The following is a 16614-nucleotide window of genomic DNA, read 5'->3' on the forward strand; positions in this document are numbered from 1 at the left end:
ATAATAAATACACCCAACGATCTTTGTAAGTTGCTATATCTCTGAGGATTGCTTATATGGTTTCAATACATTTTAAATATTCTGTTGGGTGTTATGTATGAATATGAATACGAATTTTGCACAATTGAGGGCACCCTGATCAGTTTTACACTATTTTCTCTTGCAATTTACCCATGTATATTTCTCTTTAAGTTTAATTAAGTGCTGGGACAAAGTGTCAGAATTTCCCCACTGTGGGAGAACAAAGGGTTTTTCTCTTTTCTGTTCATTTATGCTGAAGCACTAAGTGGGATTGAGTCTTTAGTCTACTCTGAACTGGCGAAACAAAAAAAAATAAAAATCTTTCATAAAAAGTGAAGTACATGTAAAAAAAAAAAAGCCATCTAAATGATCATTTTATGATGTTATTTTCTGTGTATTTCGAGGTTCTTTTTGTTTAGGGATGGCCAAAGGAAAAACAAAACAATAAGTACACGATGTCTGAAATATATATTTCCTCATTAAATTACTCAACATAACAGTCATATGATGAATTGACATGAAAAAACTCTGACAGTTCTTGTTGAGTGAGGTTTGCTGCGGTATTAGCGGTGCTTTCCGGTGCGGTTGAAGCGTCTGTAGAGGAAGCGGATCCTCTTCTCCAAGTTGTGTCGGTCCAGAGTCATCATCCTGTCTCCCACCATCTTCTTTTTTCTAATCAAACGCTGCAATTCATTACCTCTAAAACCCTTCAGCCAACAGGGGGCAATGATGAGGTCTTTAGGATGGGCTTTGAAATCCCCTAGATAAAAAAAAAAAAAAGAAATAAATGAGACTACTGCACAAAATGTGTGGAAAAATAAAACAAAAATGCCATCTAAAGTTAAGAAATCACCTTCAAACACTTATTTCTAATTTCTAATACAATATCTTATTCACATACAAGCTTCATAAAATAAATGGACTAAATGTTTATACCAAAATAAAAGCCATATTTGACTGTATGATCTGGTTGAACTGTGGAGTGCCTTGAGATGACATGTGTTGTGAATTTGGCGCTATATAAATAAACTGAATTGAACTGAATATTAAGGATATATAACTTACCTAAGATGCCGATGTTGTCATAAACTCCAAACATGCTCCTTTTTTCGGTCCACCTGTCAACTTCTTTAGGCTGAGGAATAGCATGCATCCTGATCTGGCAGCAAGTCCCTGAATAAAAGATATTGCTGCAATCATTAAGCAGTTCAATAAAACTGTTTCCACAAGTTATATGTCTACAACTAAATACGGTAGAACTGACTTTCATTACAACATTATTCTAAAGCAAATATTGCATTAGATCGTGGGGTGGCAGCACAATGTTTGCTAAAAATTGTGAAGGATCCTGAGATTAGAATATTGCACTAATATTAGACCTGCATATGAACAATTGATATGTAGTCACATTAAACCTTTTAAAATCTGTTTGTCAAAATGTATGTTGTCCCCAGAGTAACTCAGTTACACATAACTGCATAAATGAATTAAACATTTATATTTTTTCATGCTATAATTCCATCCTTATTAGTGTCACTAAATGTTTTTGATATATTTATTATCTTATACTCTTATATAGTCTATCATATTTCTTTTCATTATATATTAATAAGGTTTTATTCTTTTATGTTAGTTTTATTATCTACCAAGGTTTAAAAATATGTAACTATTTTAAATGTTCTTAAAGAAATATAACAAATTTATATAAGGAATTTATATTAGCGGCTGTTTCTAGTTTATAATGTTTACTGTCCCATATGTTCAAATATTACATATGAATTAACTGTGATGGAACAGCATATGGCCATCAAAGTCTGATGGTTATGATTTATTTTTATTCACCTAGTATTAGTGGGTTAGTTCTTACTGGGGTCAGGATTAGAAGAATTTTCAGGTATCATCAATGGCGTAACGACACAACAATAAGCAACATTATCTGGGTGGGCCCCATATGAAGTACAACACCCCATCCAACCCCCCATTTTCTGTTCTTCCAGCAGCTCTTCTTTGCCTTTTCTTTTCTGGAATCCGCTTAAGTACCTCATTTTGGTATCCATCGTCGCTAATACATTGTATGTATCGGTTATAGATTTAATCTACGCTCTAGGTTACCCATAATTCCAAGTCGTATTGTAAAAAATAAAATACTCAAATACATCACTCTTTTAAGATTTTTAATGATGTTTGAAACATATTACATGAGTGTAATTTTACCAACCGTCTAATGAACAATTAAAAGTACCACTGTCTGATTTGCTGTTGGTGTCGTGTTTAAATGGCTCACCACACTGTTGAAATCTGCCATGTGTTGAGGTATAAATAAGGTCTAGTCAGTAAATCTAATATCAGGTCAGTTACGGAGAAATTTTCGTCCCAGTCAACAATTGCGTAGGGGGCCAACCAGGTGTCAGTGACGGGGCCCCTAAAAGTCGGTGGCCCCTAACCAACTGCACTTTCTGCTTACTGATAGTTACGCCATTATGTATTATTGCTTATCAGGTATCATCGCTTGTCAGCATCTGTTCAACAGTTTTTTAAAGAGGGGCCCAAACAATCAAAAGGAGCAATCATCTGAAAAATAGCATTGCCCATCTTTTTCAGCTTTTTCTGCAGGATGTGCTTTGATATTTATCTTACACAGATGTCAGTTCATTTCTAACCATCATGTCTTGCTGTTACTTTACTTAGCCTGTTTACTTAGCCCTGCATCAGTGTCAACTAGGGCTGCAACTAACGATTATTTTAAAAATCGATGAATCGGACGATTATTTTTTCGATTAATCGATGAATCGGACAAAAAATATTTTTTATATTAACCTCTTTATTCCAAAATAAACATTTTAGACAGAACAAACAAGCACACAAGTACAGGTTGCTCATTAACTGTACTGGTGTAATATGAAAAATAAATGTTTGTGTTAAAACTATGCAAACTTACATGAGAAATGTAGCTGTACATCCACAAAATATAGGGTACTTTGTTTCATAAAGCGCAAAAAAAGACATTTTTGTTTTTAAAAGCCCCTAAGGGGTTCAAACAATAGGCCCCCCATTTCAACAAATGAGGTTTTTTAGACTAGAAGAGTTCTGCCTTTTAAGACAGGAAAGTATAGCAGTTAAAGTTGCTGCTTTAGAAAATACTGAACCATAGAGATAAAAATAGCCCTGTGATTCAAATTATAAATTGTATTTGGAATAAAAATGAGAGAACTAGGGGTGCTAAAAAACACATCCTCCAAAGACAGATATTTACATGGGAATGTGGCAGATAATTAATTGACATATTACTGATCTTGCTGGATTTTATTCTGCTTTACTTCCATAAATTGCAGGATCTTCTTTACTTTATCTTTGCCAGAAGATTTAAACTTTAAAAGCCTTGCCCTCATAATTTGCAAGTTAATTTATTTATAAAGTAAATGTAAACGCTGCTTAAGCTAATTCAAATGAAATTAAAAGTAAAATAAGTAGCCAACCTTATCACTGTCTGTAACCTACTAACACGGTAAGGAAAGCATCAGATGAGCTACCTGAGAAACTAACGTAACGTTTCCCCACTTTAAAACCAAACAAACATGGTGGTTCCGTGCCATGTTAATTTCTTTTGAAAAAAGTTGCATGTTACGACTTTTTTCGCTTTACAAAGCGCAGGCTATTTTAATTATTGTGATCAATTTGCGCCGCACAATCCCGGTGCATGCGCGCTTCATTTGCAGGCTGGACGCTGAGGCTCTGACTGCAGAGCTGAGAGGGACTCCTGCGGGAGTGGGGGGAGGCGCCCCACGGCAGAGTAGGAACGATACATGCTTTCACGTAAGAGACTCCAAAAGCCGCCAGTGACACCGAAAAAAGTCGCCAGATTTGTTGCTAGTCGCTTTTTTGAAAAATAGTCGCTGGAGGGGTCTGAAAAGTCGCTGAGTTGGCAACACTGCACCTGCAGAGCTGACTCGCTCTGCCATATTTTTTTTTCTTCCTCTTTCAGTCAAGAGGCAGTGATGACGGCGCGGCGGATGACGTAATAATCGCGCGACACAACTAATCGATGATGAAATTCGTTGCCAACGCTTTTAAAAGTCGATTTTATCGATTCGTTGTTGCAGCCCTAGTGTCAACCATAGTAAGGAGAAGACATGCTGAACACTCCTACGAAATAAAAATTGGCGCTAAGGCTGCAGGATCTCACTTTGTGGTTCCAACAACACAAAGTAGATTGATAGAATGATTTTAAATCGCACATCCTGCTCCCCGCAGCTCTCCAGACCTGTGCAAAGCAAAGCCTACAGCCTCTGCTGTTCCTGCCATATGGCTGAGCTCCGACTTATCCTCAAAGCCCGAGGAGAGCATGTGCAATATTCTCATTAAATTCAGGAGCAAAACATGAAGAAATAAACACTTAATTTAATATGACATATTAAAAAAATCCCCATCAGCATCCAGCATAGGTGCAGTTTCTGATGGAGATGAGAAATCTACTTCCTGGTCTTTTGAAGTACCAATAGTTTGCAACCAATCTTTTAAATAAACAGTGTTGTTTTTTTTAAATATATAAATAAGTAAGTATAAATAAGAATTATGCTCTAACTTGTAGTTACCGATCTGTTGTTACTATATTTCAATTTGACAAATCGGATCTTCTGGCCATTCTTTTTCCTGTTTGGTGCAATTGCAATAGCCGATCTTGACCTGGCCAGACCGGAGCAGAGCCTGAACATTTAGAGTATGTTTAGCTCAACCTGCTGCTGTGAAAGCAGGATTCTCCACCATGAACAGAATGAAAAATAAATATGGATCCAGGCTATAAAAATGAGCACCTTAATATGTGCTTGAGAATGGCTTTGTTTCCATTCAAACCCAGGTTTAAAGCCTTGCAGGGCAGAATAAAGCCCACTGCTCTCATTAAGCAGAAAGAAAGAAAGAAAAAAACCAAAAAACAAATGGTCAGCTCAGGTGTTTTAAAAAATATCTGAATCAGAAAATTGTCTATATACTAAACTGCAAGATTGTTGTTCTCTACTTCAAAAACACTTTAGATTTTAAAATGGAAACATTTTCTATATTGTTTTATTCAATGTATAACATTAATACATAAACATCTAATTTTATTTCAGTGTTAAATCCTGCTTAAAGTAACCATTAAAAATGTCTCTGGACCTTTACTGGTTAATGATTTTCTTTATTCAGACCCTGCTGGTTTTTAATTGGTGGCCCCTGTAGTAGACTGTGGCCAAATGTGTTTCATAAACAGGTAGACTATGATAGGAATTTAAGAGATGAACAGCATCTTACCTGTAGAAATGGTCCTGGCTGGGAGCAGCAGTGTTCCAGCAGAGTGGAAGAAGGTCGACCCAGCTCTTAACAAACCTCCAAACATCTCCTAAAAAAAAAAAAAAAAAAATCATTGAAACTAAAGCTTTGGAAGTATTTCAATATACTGACTCGCTCGACAAAGACACAACTGTATAGGACATCTTCATTTATATCATCAACAACCAGTTTGTAGCGTTAGCTTCCGCTAACACATTGCGTAAAAGTAGATTTTTAAACGTGTACCTGTTCTCTCTTAGAATAACAGTTCTGTATCAGATTAGGCCTCTGCTATTGCAACAGCAAAGCTTTACTGTGGAGGAAATTAACAAATAGAAGTATGTTATGATCGCTTCGACGTGCTCTCTATGACCGCTACCATCTTTACGTTGTGCCCCACAATGCAACGCGGCTTTGCCGTATTGTTGATTGAGCAGCGCAAGGAAAAACATACATTTGACCAGCAGGGGGAGCTGTTGGTAATGTGTGTAAACTGGAAAAAGGGGGCAAACAAGGTGAATGGAAAGTAGCTTTGTGCCTCCAGCTTTTATGGACAAAGGCTTTGTTTTAAAGATCACGGCATAAAAAAAGGGTATAATGTACTTATATGACCTCACTGTGAAAAGAAAAAAAAAAAAAATCACATAATTAGATCATCAAGGGTATACAACGACCTGAAAATGATCAGGTGCTCAAAGGGGGTCACTTTAAAAAACATAAAAAAAAAAATATATATATATATATATATATTTATATATATATATATATATATATATATATATATATATATATATATATATATATATATATATATATATATATATATATATATATATATATATATATATATATATATATATATATATATTTATATATAAATTTATATATATATATATATATATATATAAATTGTTATTTTTCAGGGAGAAGTTGACCCACAAATTTAATGGTGTTCTATATATATATATATATATATATATATATATATATATATATATATATATATATATATATATATATATATATATATATATATATATATAGAACACCATTAAATTTGTGGGTCAACTTCTCCCTGAAAAATAACAATTTCTTAGCTTTTACCAAAATGTCCCTCTTTTATGTAATGTTTACTTATCCAGCTTATGAGCTTCATTATTTTACCTCTTGTATTGTCACTGGCACTACCCAAGCAGATTTAGCTGCTTAATTTTACTTCTACTTTACATTTTGTCAGTTTGCATTTATTACGAAAAAGAAAAAAGAATAAAATCAAATTAAAACCAAAATCAATCATACCAAGCACAGAAAAGTAGGCTTTTACACCCTAAGGGGGACTTTTTATATTAAGAGCAAAATAGCAGGTGTTCAAAGAGGCACAGTTACAGCAGTAAGACTGAGGGTATGACTTTTACCAGCTTTGCATATATTGAAACTGAAATCTTTGCTCTTTCTTCTCTGTAAAAAACAACTAAAGCCCCCGTGCTGCTTGTCTGCACATTTCTGTTTAAAAATACATTTTAGATTTTTATATTTAATAAAATAAATAATTGGTGGGAGCCTCTTTGGTAGTATTTCTTCCCAATCAACATCTAAAATCATGTAATTAAGGCTATATGTTCATGAGTCTTATCAATTTAAACATATTATTGAATAAATAAAAAATTCTTGATACAAAATACAACCTTGATTTGTACTCTTCATTACTGTGGTTACTCTTTCGGTTGATTATATTACTCTTGACAAAAGGCTATCACCATTCTCATTAAAGATGAGTAATGAAACACAGATTATCCAGTAGGAAAACAAAACATCTATTTCATAATTTATAGTAACGCGTGTAAGTTTTGTGTCTTTTGTTTTACATTATAAATCATGTTCTTCATTTTGGTCACCCAACAAGACTACCGTAATATTGATTTCATTTTGTTCAGGGCTGCCTATAACAACAATTTCTTTTTTTTTTTTTATATATATATAACAGAACGGGAGACACATGGAAATTTTCTAGCACTCGGGGATCAAAAAGTAAAAGTAAAATTTTAGGGAACAAGGTCAGAATTTAGGTGAAAAATCGCCAGCCAACAACAACAACAACAAAAAAAGAACAGTTCTTAGAATTATAGGAAGTTACCAAAAAAGTAATAAGGCCTTCCTTTTATGTCAAACGATCTAATTTCAAATAAATGTAGGCAAAAAGGTATTTAAAGTTGATTTGAATTTAAAATAAATTTGATAAAAATTGTTTTCTGTAACCTTGTGATATAAAAGTCCACATCTTATATCGTAATACAATGAGTGCATGGCATTTAAGACATTATCACCTACCACATTTAGAGTCCTTACTGACTGCAAGAATTGCACTCATTCCAAAGAAAACTCCAAGTAGATACATTGTGGAGCTTTTCTTTGAACATTTTGAGACATGGCTAATTGAAACCGGGAAAGAAAAGCATTATGTGGACAAACAACCAACGGTGGTTTTGGAGAGATCCAATGCCAAGGTTGGAGAAACTGTTCACAAGACAACTACTGATTTGTGCACTCCACTTTTCTGGTGTTTAAAGACAATGGTAAGGAAGATCTCCAATATCCATGTAGAAAATGTGGAAGAAGGAGGGGGGAAATAGTGCAAAACAGGTGTAAAGTGACCGACAGTGCAGGTCGGAGTTGAGGGGGGCAATGGCTTGGGGAATAATGCAAACCAGGTGAAAAGTGTCCGTAGATGCAGGTGAGCATGATTTGTGTTAACTTTTTATACAACCTATGTAGGAATCTTTTTGCTACCGGACAGGCCTTGTGGGGGCTGGTCCTAATGTGGAGGAGCCCCATTTTTAGTTTGAGAGAGACAGTTTAGAGACATGGTGTGAATTAATTTTATCTTAAGGTTGGGAATTTACTGGTAATGTTTAGGGATGGGGTACATGTCAGTTAGGCATAAACGCTGTAACGAAAATGAATGAAAGTCAATTAAAGTTCAAATATGGATGGAGAAAAAAACTTGGGTATGTGTATTTCTGATCCATCCATCCATCCATCCATCCATCCATCCATCCATCCATCCATCCATCCATCCATCCATCCATCCATCCATCCATCCATCCATGCTAGGGTTGCGAGGGGTGCTGGTGCCCATCTCCAGCTGTCAATGGGTAAGAGGCAGGGTACACCTTGGACAGGTTGCCAGTCTATTGCAGGGCAAGGTGCTGAGCCTTTCAGTGATTTATACGCTAACATAAGGATTTTAAAGTCTATTTTCTGAGCTACATGGTGCCAGTGTAATGACCTCAGAACTGGGCTGATGTGCTCTACTTTCATAGTTCTTGTGAGAACAGAGGCAGCAGTGTTTTGGATCAGCTGCAGCTGTCTGATGGACTTTTTGGCAAACCTATAAAGATACTGTTGCAGTAATAAACTCCACTAAAGATAAATGTATGAATGAGTTTTTCTAGATCTTTCTTGGACATCAGCCCTTTAATCCTGGACATGTTCTTCGGAAGATAAAGGTTGCCTTACTAACTGGCTTTAGGTGCCTCTGAAAGTTTAGGTCTGAGCCCATCATGACACCAAGATTGCATGCTAGGATATCTCTGTTGGGGGCTCTTGGTGCATTGAAGCTTTGCAATGTCTGCATCTTCTATCAGATCATACTCTGCAAAATTAAGATGCAAAGGCAAATTTTTATGCAGATGCAGAAATCTTCTTTTGGACAAGCATTACATTTAAATGGTCTAAAAAGCTAGATTTCTAACATATACTTTGGTCAGGATCATCATATAAATGCATTCCTTTCATTTTTATGAACAGTTTTTGCATCATGTTTGTTGTGAGTGCCATGGTACCACGCTTTGCTTCCTGTGGGTGTTTGACAGTTTATGATTATGAACTTGTCAAAGAAGCTAAGATGCATTTGAAGTATGCATTTTCCATAAGTATGCATTATGCATAAGTATGCATTTGAGTCCTTTTTTGTGTTTACAATCTTTTCTGCTCTGAGGGCACAATTTCAAAGCATGGTCATTCAGCTAATAGTCTTTAAGAAAGGAAAAATATGAAAAACCTCACCACTGAAAGAGAACAAGAAAAATATGTATAGGTATTATTTAAATTAAAGTGTGCATTCATTATATATGTTTATGATATCTATAATTTGTTGATATTTAAGGATGAGAGACATACAGGAACATTAAAAAATCCACTTTTAGTTTTTATTTTCTCTAATCAATAATCATCCAACTGACAAGAAGTTAAACATACATTCTACTGTATATTTAAGGGATCTATATAATATGATTAAAAAAATAAAATAACCCTTTTTCACAATATTAGTTTTTTATGTTTCTATATCAAACTGCAAAAAAACAAACAAAAAAAAAGCAATGAGAGAATAAAAACCAAGATCAGGAAGTTATCATTGAACCAATTTAGGCTTTAGAGTGTTGATATGACTTTGTTACCTTTGTTAAGATCTTGCATGACAAAGTCTAATTTTTCTGTATCTAAATGTTTCTTAAAGAAATGCAGAAAAAATGACGGGAGAAGAAAAGGGATCCAGTTTCATCCCAGATGTTAATTCAGTTCACTTTATTTATACAGTGGAAATATTTTTTTTAAAGTCTCAAGCTGAGACAGACATGCCTTTTTCTTCTTCAAAGTGCCTCTTTTCCACTGAACTTTAGATAACATCAGGTACAACAAACCAATCGACTCCACCCACACTGTATGTGCTGCAGAGGAGGGTTGGGGGTCCTATCAATCGCACATATTTGTAGCATATTCATGAGTCAGTGGACCACTTAAAGTTCCGACCTAATTCCAGACCTGTGATTTGATGCTAAAAGATGCTCTCTGTCTACTTTGACAAACGCTGAGCTATTTTGCAAAGATAATTGGGGGAAATTTAATGGGGGTAAATGCAAATTTAGGCTATACCTCAGACTTTAACCATGCAAACTGGAGGGGTAGAATACTTTTAGGGTCTTGTTGACATTATCCAATGAGTCAATTTTTACAGACCACATGCTTGTTGGGGTGTTGTTGATACTAATCGTAAATTGATAGCCTTTTTATAGCATTTTTCTTGTCATATTGCTTGCACTAAAGGAGCATTAATATTGTTACTTATTCATTTATTTACTTACTTTTCTGTTTTAAGCAAAACAGTATCATTTGTATTTTTGCTAATAGCATTAATTATTAATGTTTCAAGCTTTAATTGGTTTGGTTTCCTGTTTCACATTAACTTAGACTAAAACCATAAGAACCTTCCTTCATTCAGACCGTTTTTCTTCTAACACACTGACACATGTAGACACTTTCAGTCTTACTGATGCATAGAGACGAACGGAATATTTTGTCATTTTCAAAAAGACAAACGCAGCAAAGTTGATCTTTGTCAGTATTTCATTTTTGCTAACACATTTGCAAGTGTATGGAAAATACATTCAAGCAAAACATTATTAAACAAAGTACATTTCCATTCACCTCTTGCAGGCTATAGCCAATGCAGAGAAGGCTTGCCTTTCTTACTGTAAGTGTGCAGGATGCGTGCACATTTACCTCAGCATTGACGTTATATTTTTCATTTTTCAAAAAAGTGCAAACTTCTGTTTGCATGTAAAATGAAAAATACCAAAACGGGACATAAGTGCTATAATGTAAAGAGATAAAACACGGATTATGTCTCAGTAGCCTAAATAGCGAGATGAAAATATACCTTTGATAAAATAATTTTCACTGTTGAGCAAAGTGCTGACATGAAAAAGTGTTCTCTCTCTAAACACAGCAGAAATAATATCAGCCTACTTTGCCAGTAAACTCAGTGGAACATTATTTAGCATCTTCTACATATGCAATAGGCTGCCATCTATTCACATCAGTTTTTGAAATCAAACCACAGCTGTGTTTGCAGTGCTTTCAGAGGAATCTAATGTTCATCGATGGTTAAAACTGAAGTCACTGTCGAAGATAAAGCTGGTTTGAGGCAAAAAAAGACAGAATTTGAAAAAACCACGACACAGGAACAAACTACTCATCCTCGGATCTTCTAAAGAACTTAATTTGACTATTTTCCAAGCTCACACTTCTCAACATAATCACCACCCTCTTTAAACTCAGAGTACACGTTTTTCCATGTGAGGGGCCTTTTCCCTCACAATAGCTTCACCCGCTTATTCAGATATGGTGGAAGTGATAAAACATCAGCTGTGCAGTAGGAAAGACCACTTCATAAGAGTGACGCACACAGGCCCCCAATGCAGAGAGATTCTCACAGATTGAAACCTCAAATGTAAACATATCTAACAAAGATTTTAATTTGTAGGTTTCAGACAAAGTTCCGGATTATTAGATAAAAAGAAGTTTAAAGTTTCACTTACACAATATGTCACTTTTTTTTTAAATCAAGAACACTGGAGGAAGTCAACAGGGCTGAGGTTTAGCCCACACACATTCAGATGTTCTTGTTCATCTCTGTGACTTTAACTCATCTGTACTTTCATCTAATTATCTATCTGTGGATCCATCCTCGCAATCTCCAGCGGATCAAAACGTTTATTTGGGAAAACTTCACTGTAGGCTTACATTTAGGCTAAAATCTCTCACTGTATCTAACTTTTTATTAAACAGTTTGTAAACGTTTTTAAACATTTGCAAATATATTTTTATTTTTAAACCCGAGCTGTTCTTGAAACTTGGGGTTTCTCAGTAACAAAAAGATGAAGTTATTTTTACAATGATCACTATGACAGTTTTTCTGTTAAAGCTATCATGTCAGAACCTTAACTTTTTTGTATATCTTTTGAAAGTAGAAGTACTTATGACAGCTTTCACAACTTAAGAGTATTTGCGACAGTGGAGCGGAAAACTCCCTTTTAACAGGGAGAAATTTCCAGCAGAACCAGGCTTAGTGTGAGGGGCCATCTGCCGAGGTCGAGTGGTTTCAAGTAGACCGAAGTAGATATACAGAAAGAAGCAAAGATACCAGTGGTAACTGTTAACTAACTCCACAGGTGGCCCCATCCAGGAAAGACACAGCCAAGCAGACCAGCTCCAAGCCAATTCTGCTAGTCACAGTAAAAGAAACAGGACTACACTGGAAAAAAGGCCAAGCTCCGATATCCACAAACAGAGATGTTGATGACAGCAGCACAGTTAATATTTTAATCCAGGATGAATTACTTCTATGATGGATTACTACTATGATAAGAGAGAACAGCAGCCAGAAGCAGAGAGAACATAAAGATACAGCATAAGTTGAACTAAGGAATACCGCAGAATAGGAGAATTGAGATAGAATGGAGCAGAATAAAGAAGTTGTCCCTACGTGACCCAGCAGCCCAAACAGCAGCTTGAATATAAAAAAATTGTTAAGAATTGCTGACTATTTTGGATGAGTTATGAGAAAAGTAAAGCCACAGTAGGGCCAAAGTAGAGCTAAGGACAGACTTCTGAAGTTCCTAACTGAAGTGCTCTTTTAGGAACATAAGAAACAATAATTTCTCTGATAGGGTTTTTTTGTTTCTCAGTAACAAAAAGATGAATTTATTTTTACAATTAGTACTATGACATTTGTTATGCTCTCTCTACTTTTTTAAAAGTAGCTTCATCTGGACTGTTTCTGTTTGGCCATGACACCATCCTGGAGAGAAATATTAGCTGTGCTTCTCCCATCAACACCTTTGTTAATAGATGTTTGAGCTCAGCCTATTTTTCAGTGTAGTCCTGCTTCCCTGACTGCGACTGGCTGGATGTGCTCTCCTTTGACGTGGGAGCAAGCTCGGAGCTTGTCTGTCTGGCTGTCTGTTTCCTGAAAGATGCCATTTGTGGAGCTGGTTGACAAGATCCTTTGTATCGCTGCTTCTTTCTATATGTCTGCTTCTGTCTCCTTGAACTCCAGTCGGCCTCGAGCAGATGGCCACTCACAGTAAACCTGGTTCTGTTGAAGGTTTCTTCCTGTTAAAAGGGAGTTTTTCCTCTCCACTGTCGCTATAAGCACGTTTGGTGTGAGGGATTGCCTTTGAGTCAATGAGTCGATGCAATCAACTAGTTTTCCTTGGATAGAAAACTTTAAATAAATTTTACTGTGTTGAATTGTCTCTGTAAAGTGCCCTGAGATGACATGTGTCCTGAATTGGTTCTTTATAAATAAAGTGAATTGAATTGAATATATGAAAAGGAGGATTTAAAATTTTGTTCTGGATCTAACAGGAAGCTAATGAAGGTAAACCAAGACAGGAGAAATAGGAAAGGAAATTGTTTTATATAAAAAGACATGCATAACTAACAAATACCAAACAGCAAGTTTCTTTCACTTCTTCTAAGATCAAATAAAGGCATTGAAATTCTACATGACTTCTCTTGGTGTGCAAAAAATACAAAGAAACTATCAAAATCATGATGGTGTTTGAACTCCAGGGGATGCTTATTAAACCCATGGCATTGTATTTCTTGAGCTGTATCAGTCCAAAAAGTTTGACAGTTAGGCTTTCTATGTCTTACCGCCTACTCTCCACTCCAGGGGTAGATTTCTGGAAGTGTCCAACCTTCTGCTTGTAGAGAACAAAATACATGTGTCCTCAACCTGTCGTGTGCCATTGCAGCCAGTCTTGTAATTATTTAGGATGGTATGCTCTAGACAGTATCTTCATACTGGCTTAAGAGTGCTGATATGCTGGTTTAATAATTGCATCACAGTGTACGATTTAATAAATAAATGCCAGCAGAAATTTGAAAACAGCATTTCTCCTTGATTTTTTATCATTATGCAAAGGAGATGAACAGATGAATAAATTAATTATGGAACTCCTTACTTTCTGAATGTCAACCATTGCTGTTGTCAATCTGTGACTCCTTTGAAACTTTTCAATGCCACAGACTGAAAATATAATAGAATAGATTAGAAATACCACATTCCCACAGTGGGTAAATTTAGGAAGGTGTTTTATCTTTTGATCTCATTGCATCTAGCATAGTGTATAAAAATACATGCAAGTCACAGCATTAATCACTGATAATGTATTGTCTTAATCTGATTGCACGCCAAAGGATTCTCTTTTCTTTTTTTGCAAAAAAAAAAAAAAGATGCCGGAACTGTCTGGTTTTTCTTGTGTACGGAAAAAAACTGCAGAAAGAGATTAACTGTATCAGACTTAGTTCAAAGGCAGCTTTTTATCTAAATCAGTGGAAATAACTGTCATGACCATTAGAACCCTGCGATGGACTGGCAACCTGTCCAGGGTGTACCCCGCCTCTCGCCCATTGACTGCTGGAGATAGGCACCAGCACCCCTCGCGACCCCAATTGGGACAAGCGTGTAAGATAATGGATGGATGGATGGATGGACCATTAGAACCCCCCAATATTTTCTGACTTGTTGAAAAGTAAGGTTTCCTCTCATAGATTCATGTGGTACACGTTATTTAGTTGTGATGAGAATGTAATCCTTATTTCCCTTACTTGAGCCACAATGTGATTAAATGCCTGCATTGATGCCCCCCATTCATTCTTTAGGTATATTTTTCAGTTTATTTAGGTAAGTTAAGTATTCCAGGGCGAAAAACTGTATGGAAATTCTTTTCTAGTAGTATATTTAAAAAATGTGTCCAAATCAGAGACACAAAGGGGCTCTTCTCCTTTTCTACCTGAACAGAGGGATGTTGTATTCCAACTGAAAGGCGGAGACCAACCAGCCAGTGGAGGACACCTGCATCATGTGCTTGCATCAGAGATCTCATTCTTTAGGTCATGATCTATAAATCTCATGAGTTCATATGAAGGTTTTGATGTGAACAATCAATACCACAGAAACATGTTTTTTTCAACTGAGAATCTTTACTGTCTCAGACTATTAAGAACCCTTATTACTGAAGATTAAGCTGCTGATGGATTATTTTCTCCCACCAAAAGTGTCATACTGTACAGCTTTTCTTTTTCTTCAGGCTGAGACCCATAACTGCAAAAGGCCAATTGAATGCTGAGGGTCAGAGCTTCATAGACACATGCATCCATATACATTTAAAACGGACTCTGTGAAGCCTTGAAGAGGCCTGTGAACAAAAGATATCCTCATAATCTGATAGATTTAGAGACTTGTTTTTTATACCTTTTTTTTTTTTTTATAAAAAAGGTACTTCAAAAAGTCATTTGTTTAAGGTTGTGCACACCTCTGAAACCAGGGCATTGCATATATTTTACATTTTTAGATGTATTTATTTTTATTGTAAAATTGTGGTTGGTAAAAATATAACCATGCATGTGCACTTCTGAGAGCCTCTGTGCACTGCATAAAAATAGGAAATCTACATTTGGAAGTGTATATTAGTAAAGCAAAGTCAATTCACTTTAAATATTTTTTAAGTAGAGTTCCCAACTACAGGTAAAATCACTTTCTATTCCACTGAAGAAACTTCTATCTTAAAAGTAAATTGTTTTGATATAAGAAGTGCTGAGGCAACAACATAAGAGAAACACTTAACTGGGTCACCTTTTAAACAGTGTAGGCTAAGTGTTTGCATGACAGACAATTATTACACCATGTTTACGTCTTTGTTCTGAAAAATCTCTGTGCTTTCTCATTAATCACATCCCTATATGAAATTTGCGGGAAAGATATGAGATGTGAATCAATCCTTTGCCTAACAGTGTGGGTCTGTTTCTTCTTCTGCTGCTGCAGTTGTCTAAGAACTGACGAATGGGAAAGAGAAGACATGAGAATGGAGGAGATGATTCATTTTTATGAATATCCAGATTATCAAGCTTTGAGACCTGCTCTCATTTTCAGGCTGCTGCTAAAAATCCGACTTGGTAGCATTAACCATGGGGCGTGAACGTAGATGACTGGCAGTGACGGAGTGGTGACGCAGTGTGTTTGGCGTTGCAGTTTCGTAAAAACAACCAGAGCTTCCATGAATGACACTGACAAAATTTGTAAACAAGAAACATTCGGTATGATTCAATATAGAAAACTAAAATAAATTACACCAAAGGTCAATACTCCATTGGAGATTAAGTATATTGACACCAAAGCATAATGTTTTATGTTACCGAGTTTGGTCAAGAACCTTTCTTCTGTTTACTTTTCTATGTTTTGTTTGTGAGCTATTAATTTGTAGAAACTGTTAAAGACTTAGAAGAATTGGAAACCAGAAAAGGATAGAGAGAATCCGTGGGAGGAAGTGGTGCTCCCTGTTTACTTCTCTGTCTTACAGTTTCCAGTCTGACAAAACCACAGCGCATCAAAGTCTCCCCCGTAGCTGAAGTCACATGATCTGCAGAGGAACTACCCAACAG

The 16614-nt window shown here is 35.8% G+C and overlaps 1 protein-coding gene across 1 annotated transcript; it reads right to left on the reverse strand.

Annotated features, from left to right (window-relative positions):
• Positions 1 to 466: 466 nt before the first annotated feature.
• mrpl51 (mitochondrial ribosomal protein L51) lies at positions 467 to 5734 on the reverse strand. Its single transcript, XM_038284356.1, has 4 exons — positions 5572 to 5734; positions 5308 to 5395; positions 1087 to 1194; positions 467 to 781 (listed from the first exon to the last, which is right to left on the reverse strand). The coding sequence occupies exons 2-4, from the start codon at positions 5390 to 5392 to the stop codon at positions 585 to 587; spliced, it is 390 nt and encodes a 129-aa protein (XP_038140284.1). The 5' UTR covers positions 5393 to 5395; positions 5572 to 5734; the 3' UTR covers positions 467 to 584.
• Between the last annotated feature and the right edge of the window lie 10880 nt (positions 5735 to 16614).

Source organism: Cyprinodon tularosa, unplaced genomic scaffold (assembly GCF_016077235.1).
Source record: "Cyprinodon tularosa strain WSP-4 unplaced genomic scaffold, ASM1607723v1 ctg2, whole genome shotgun sequence".
Lineage (NCBI taxonomy): Eukaryota > Metazoa > Chordata > Actinopteri > Cyprinodontiformes > Cyprinodontidae > Cyprinodon > Cyprinodon tularosa.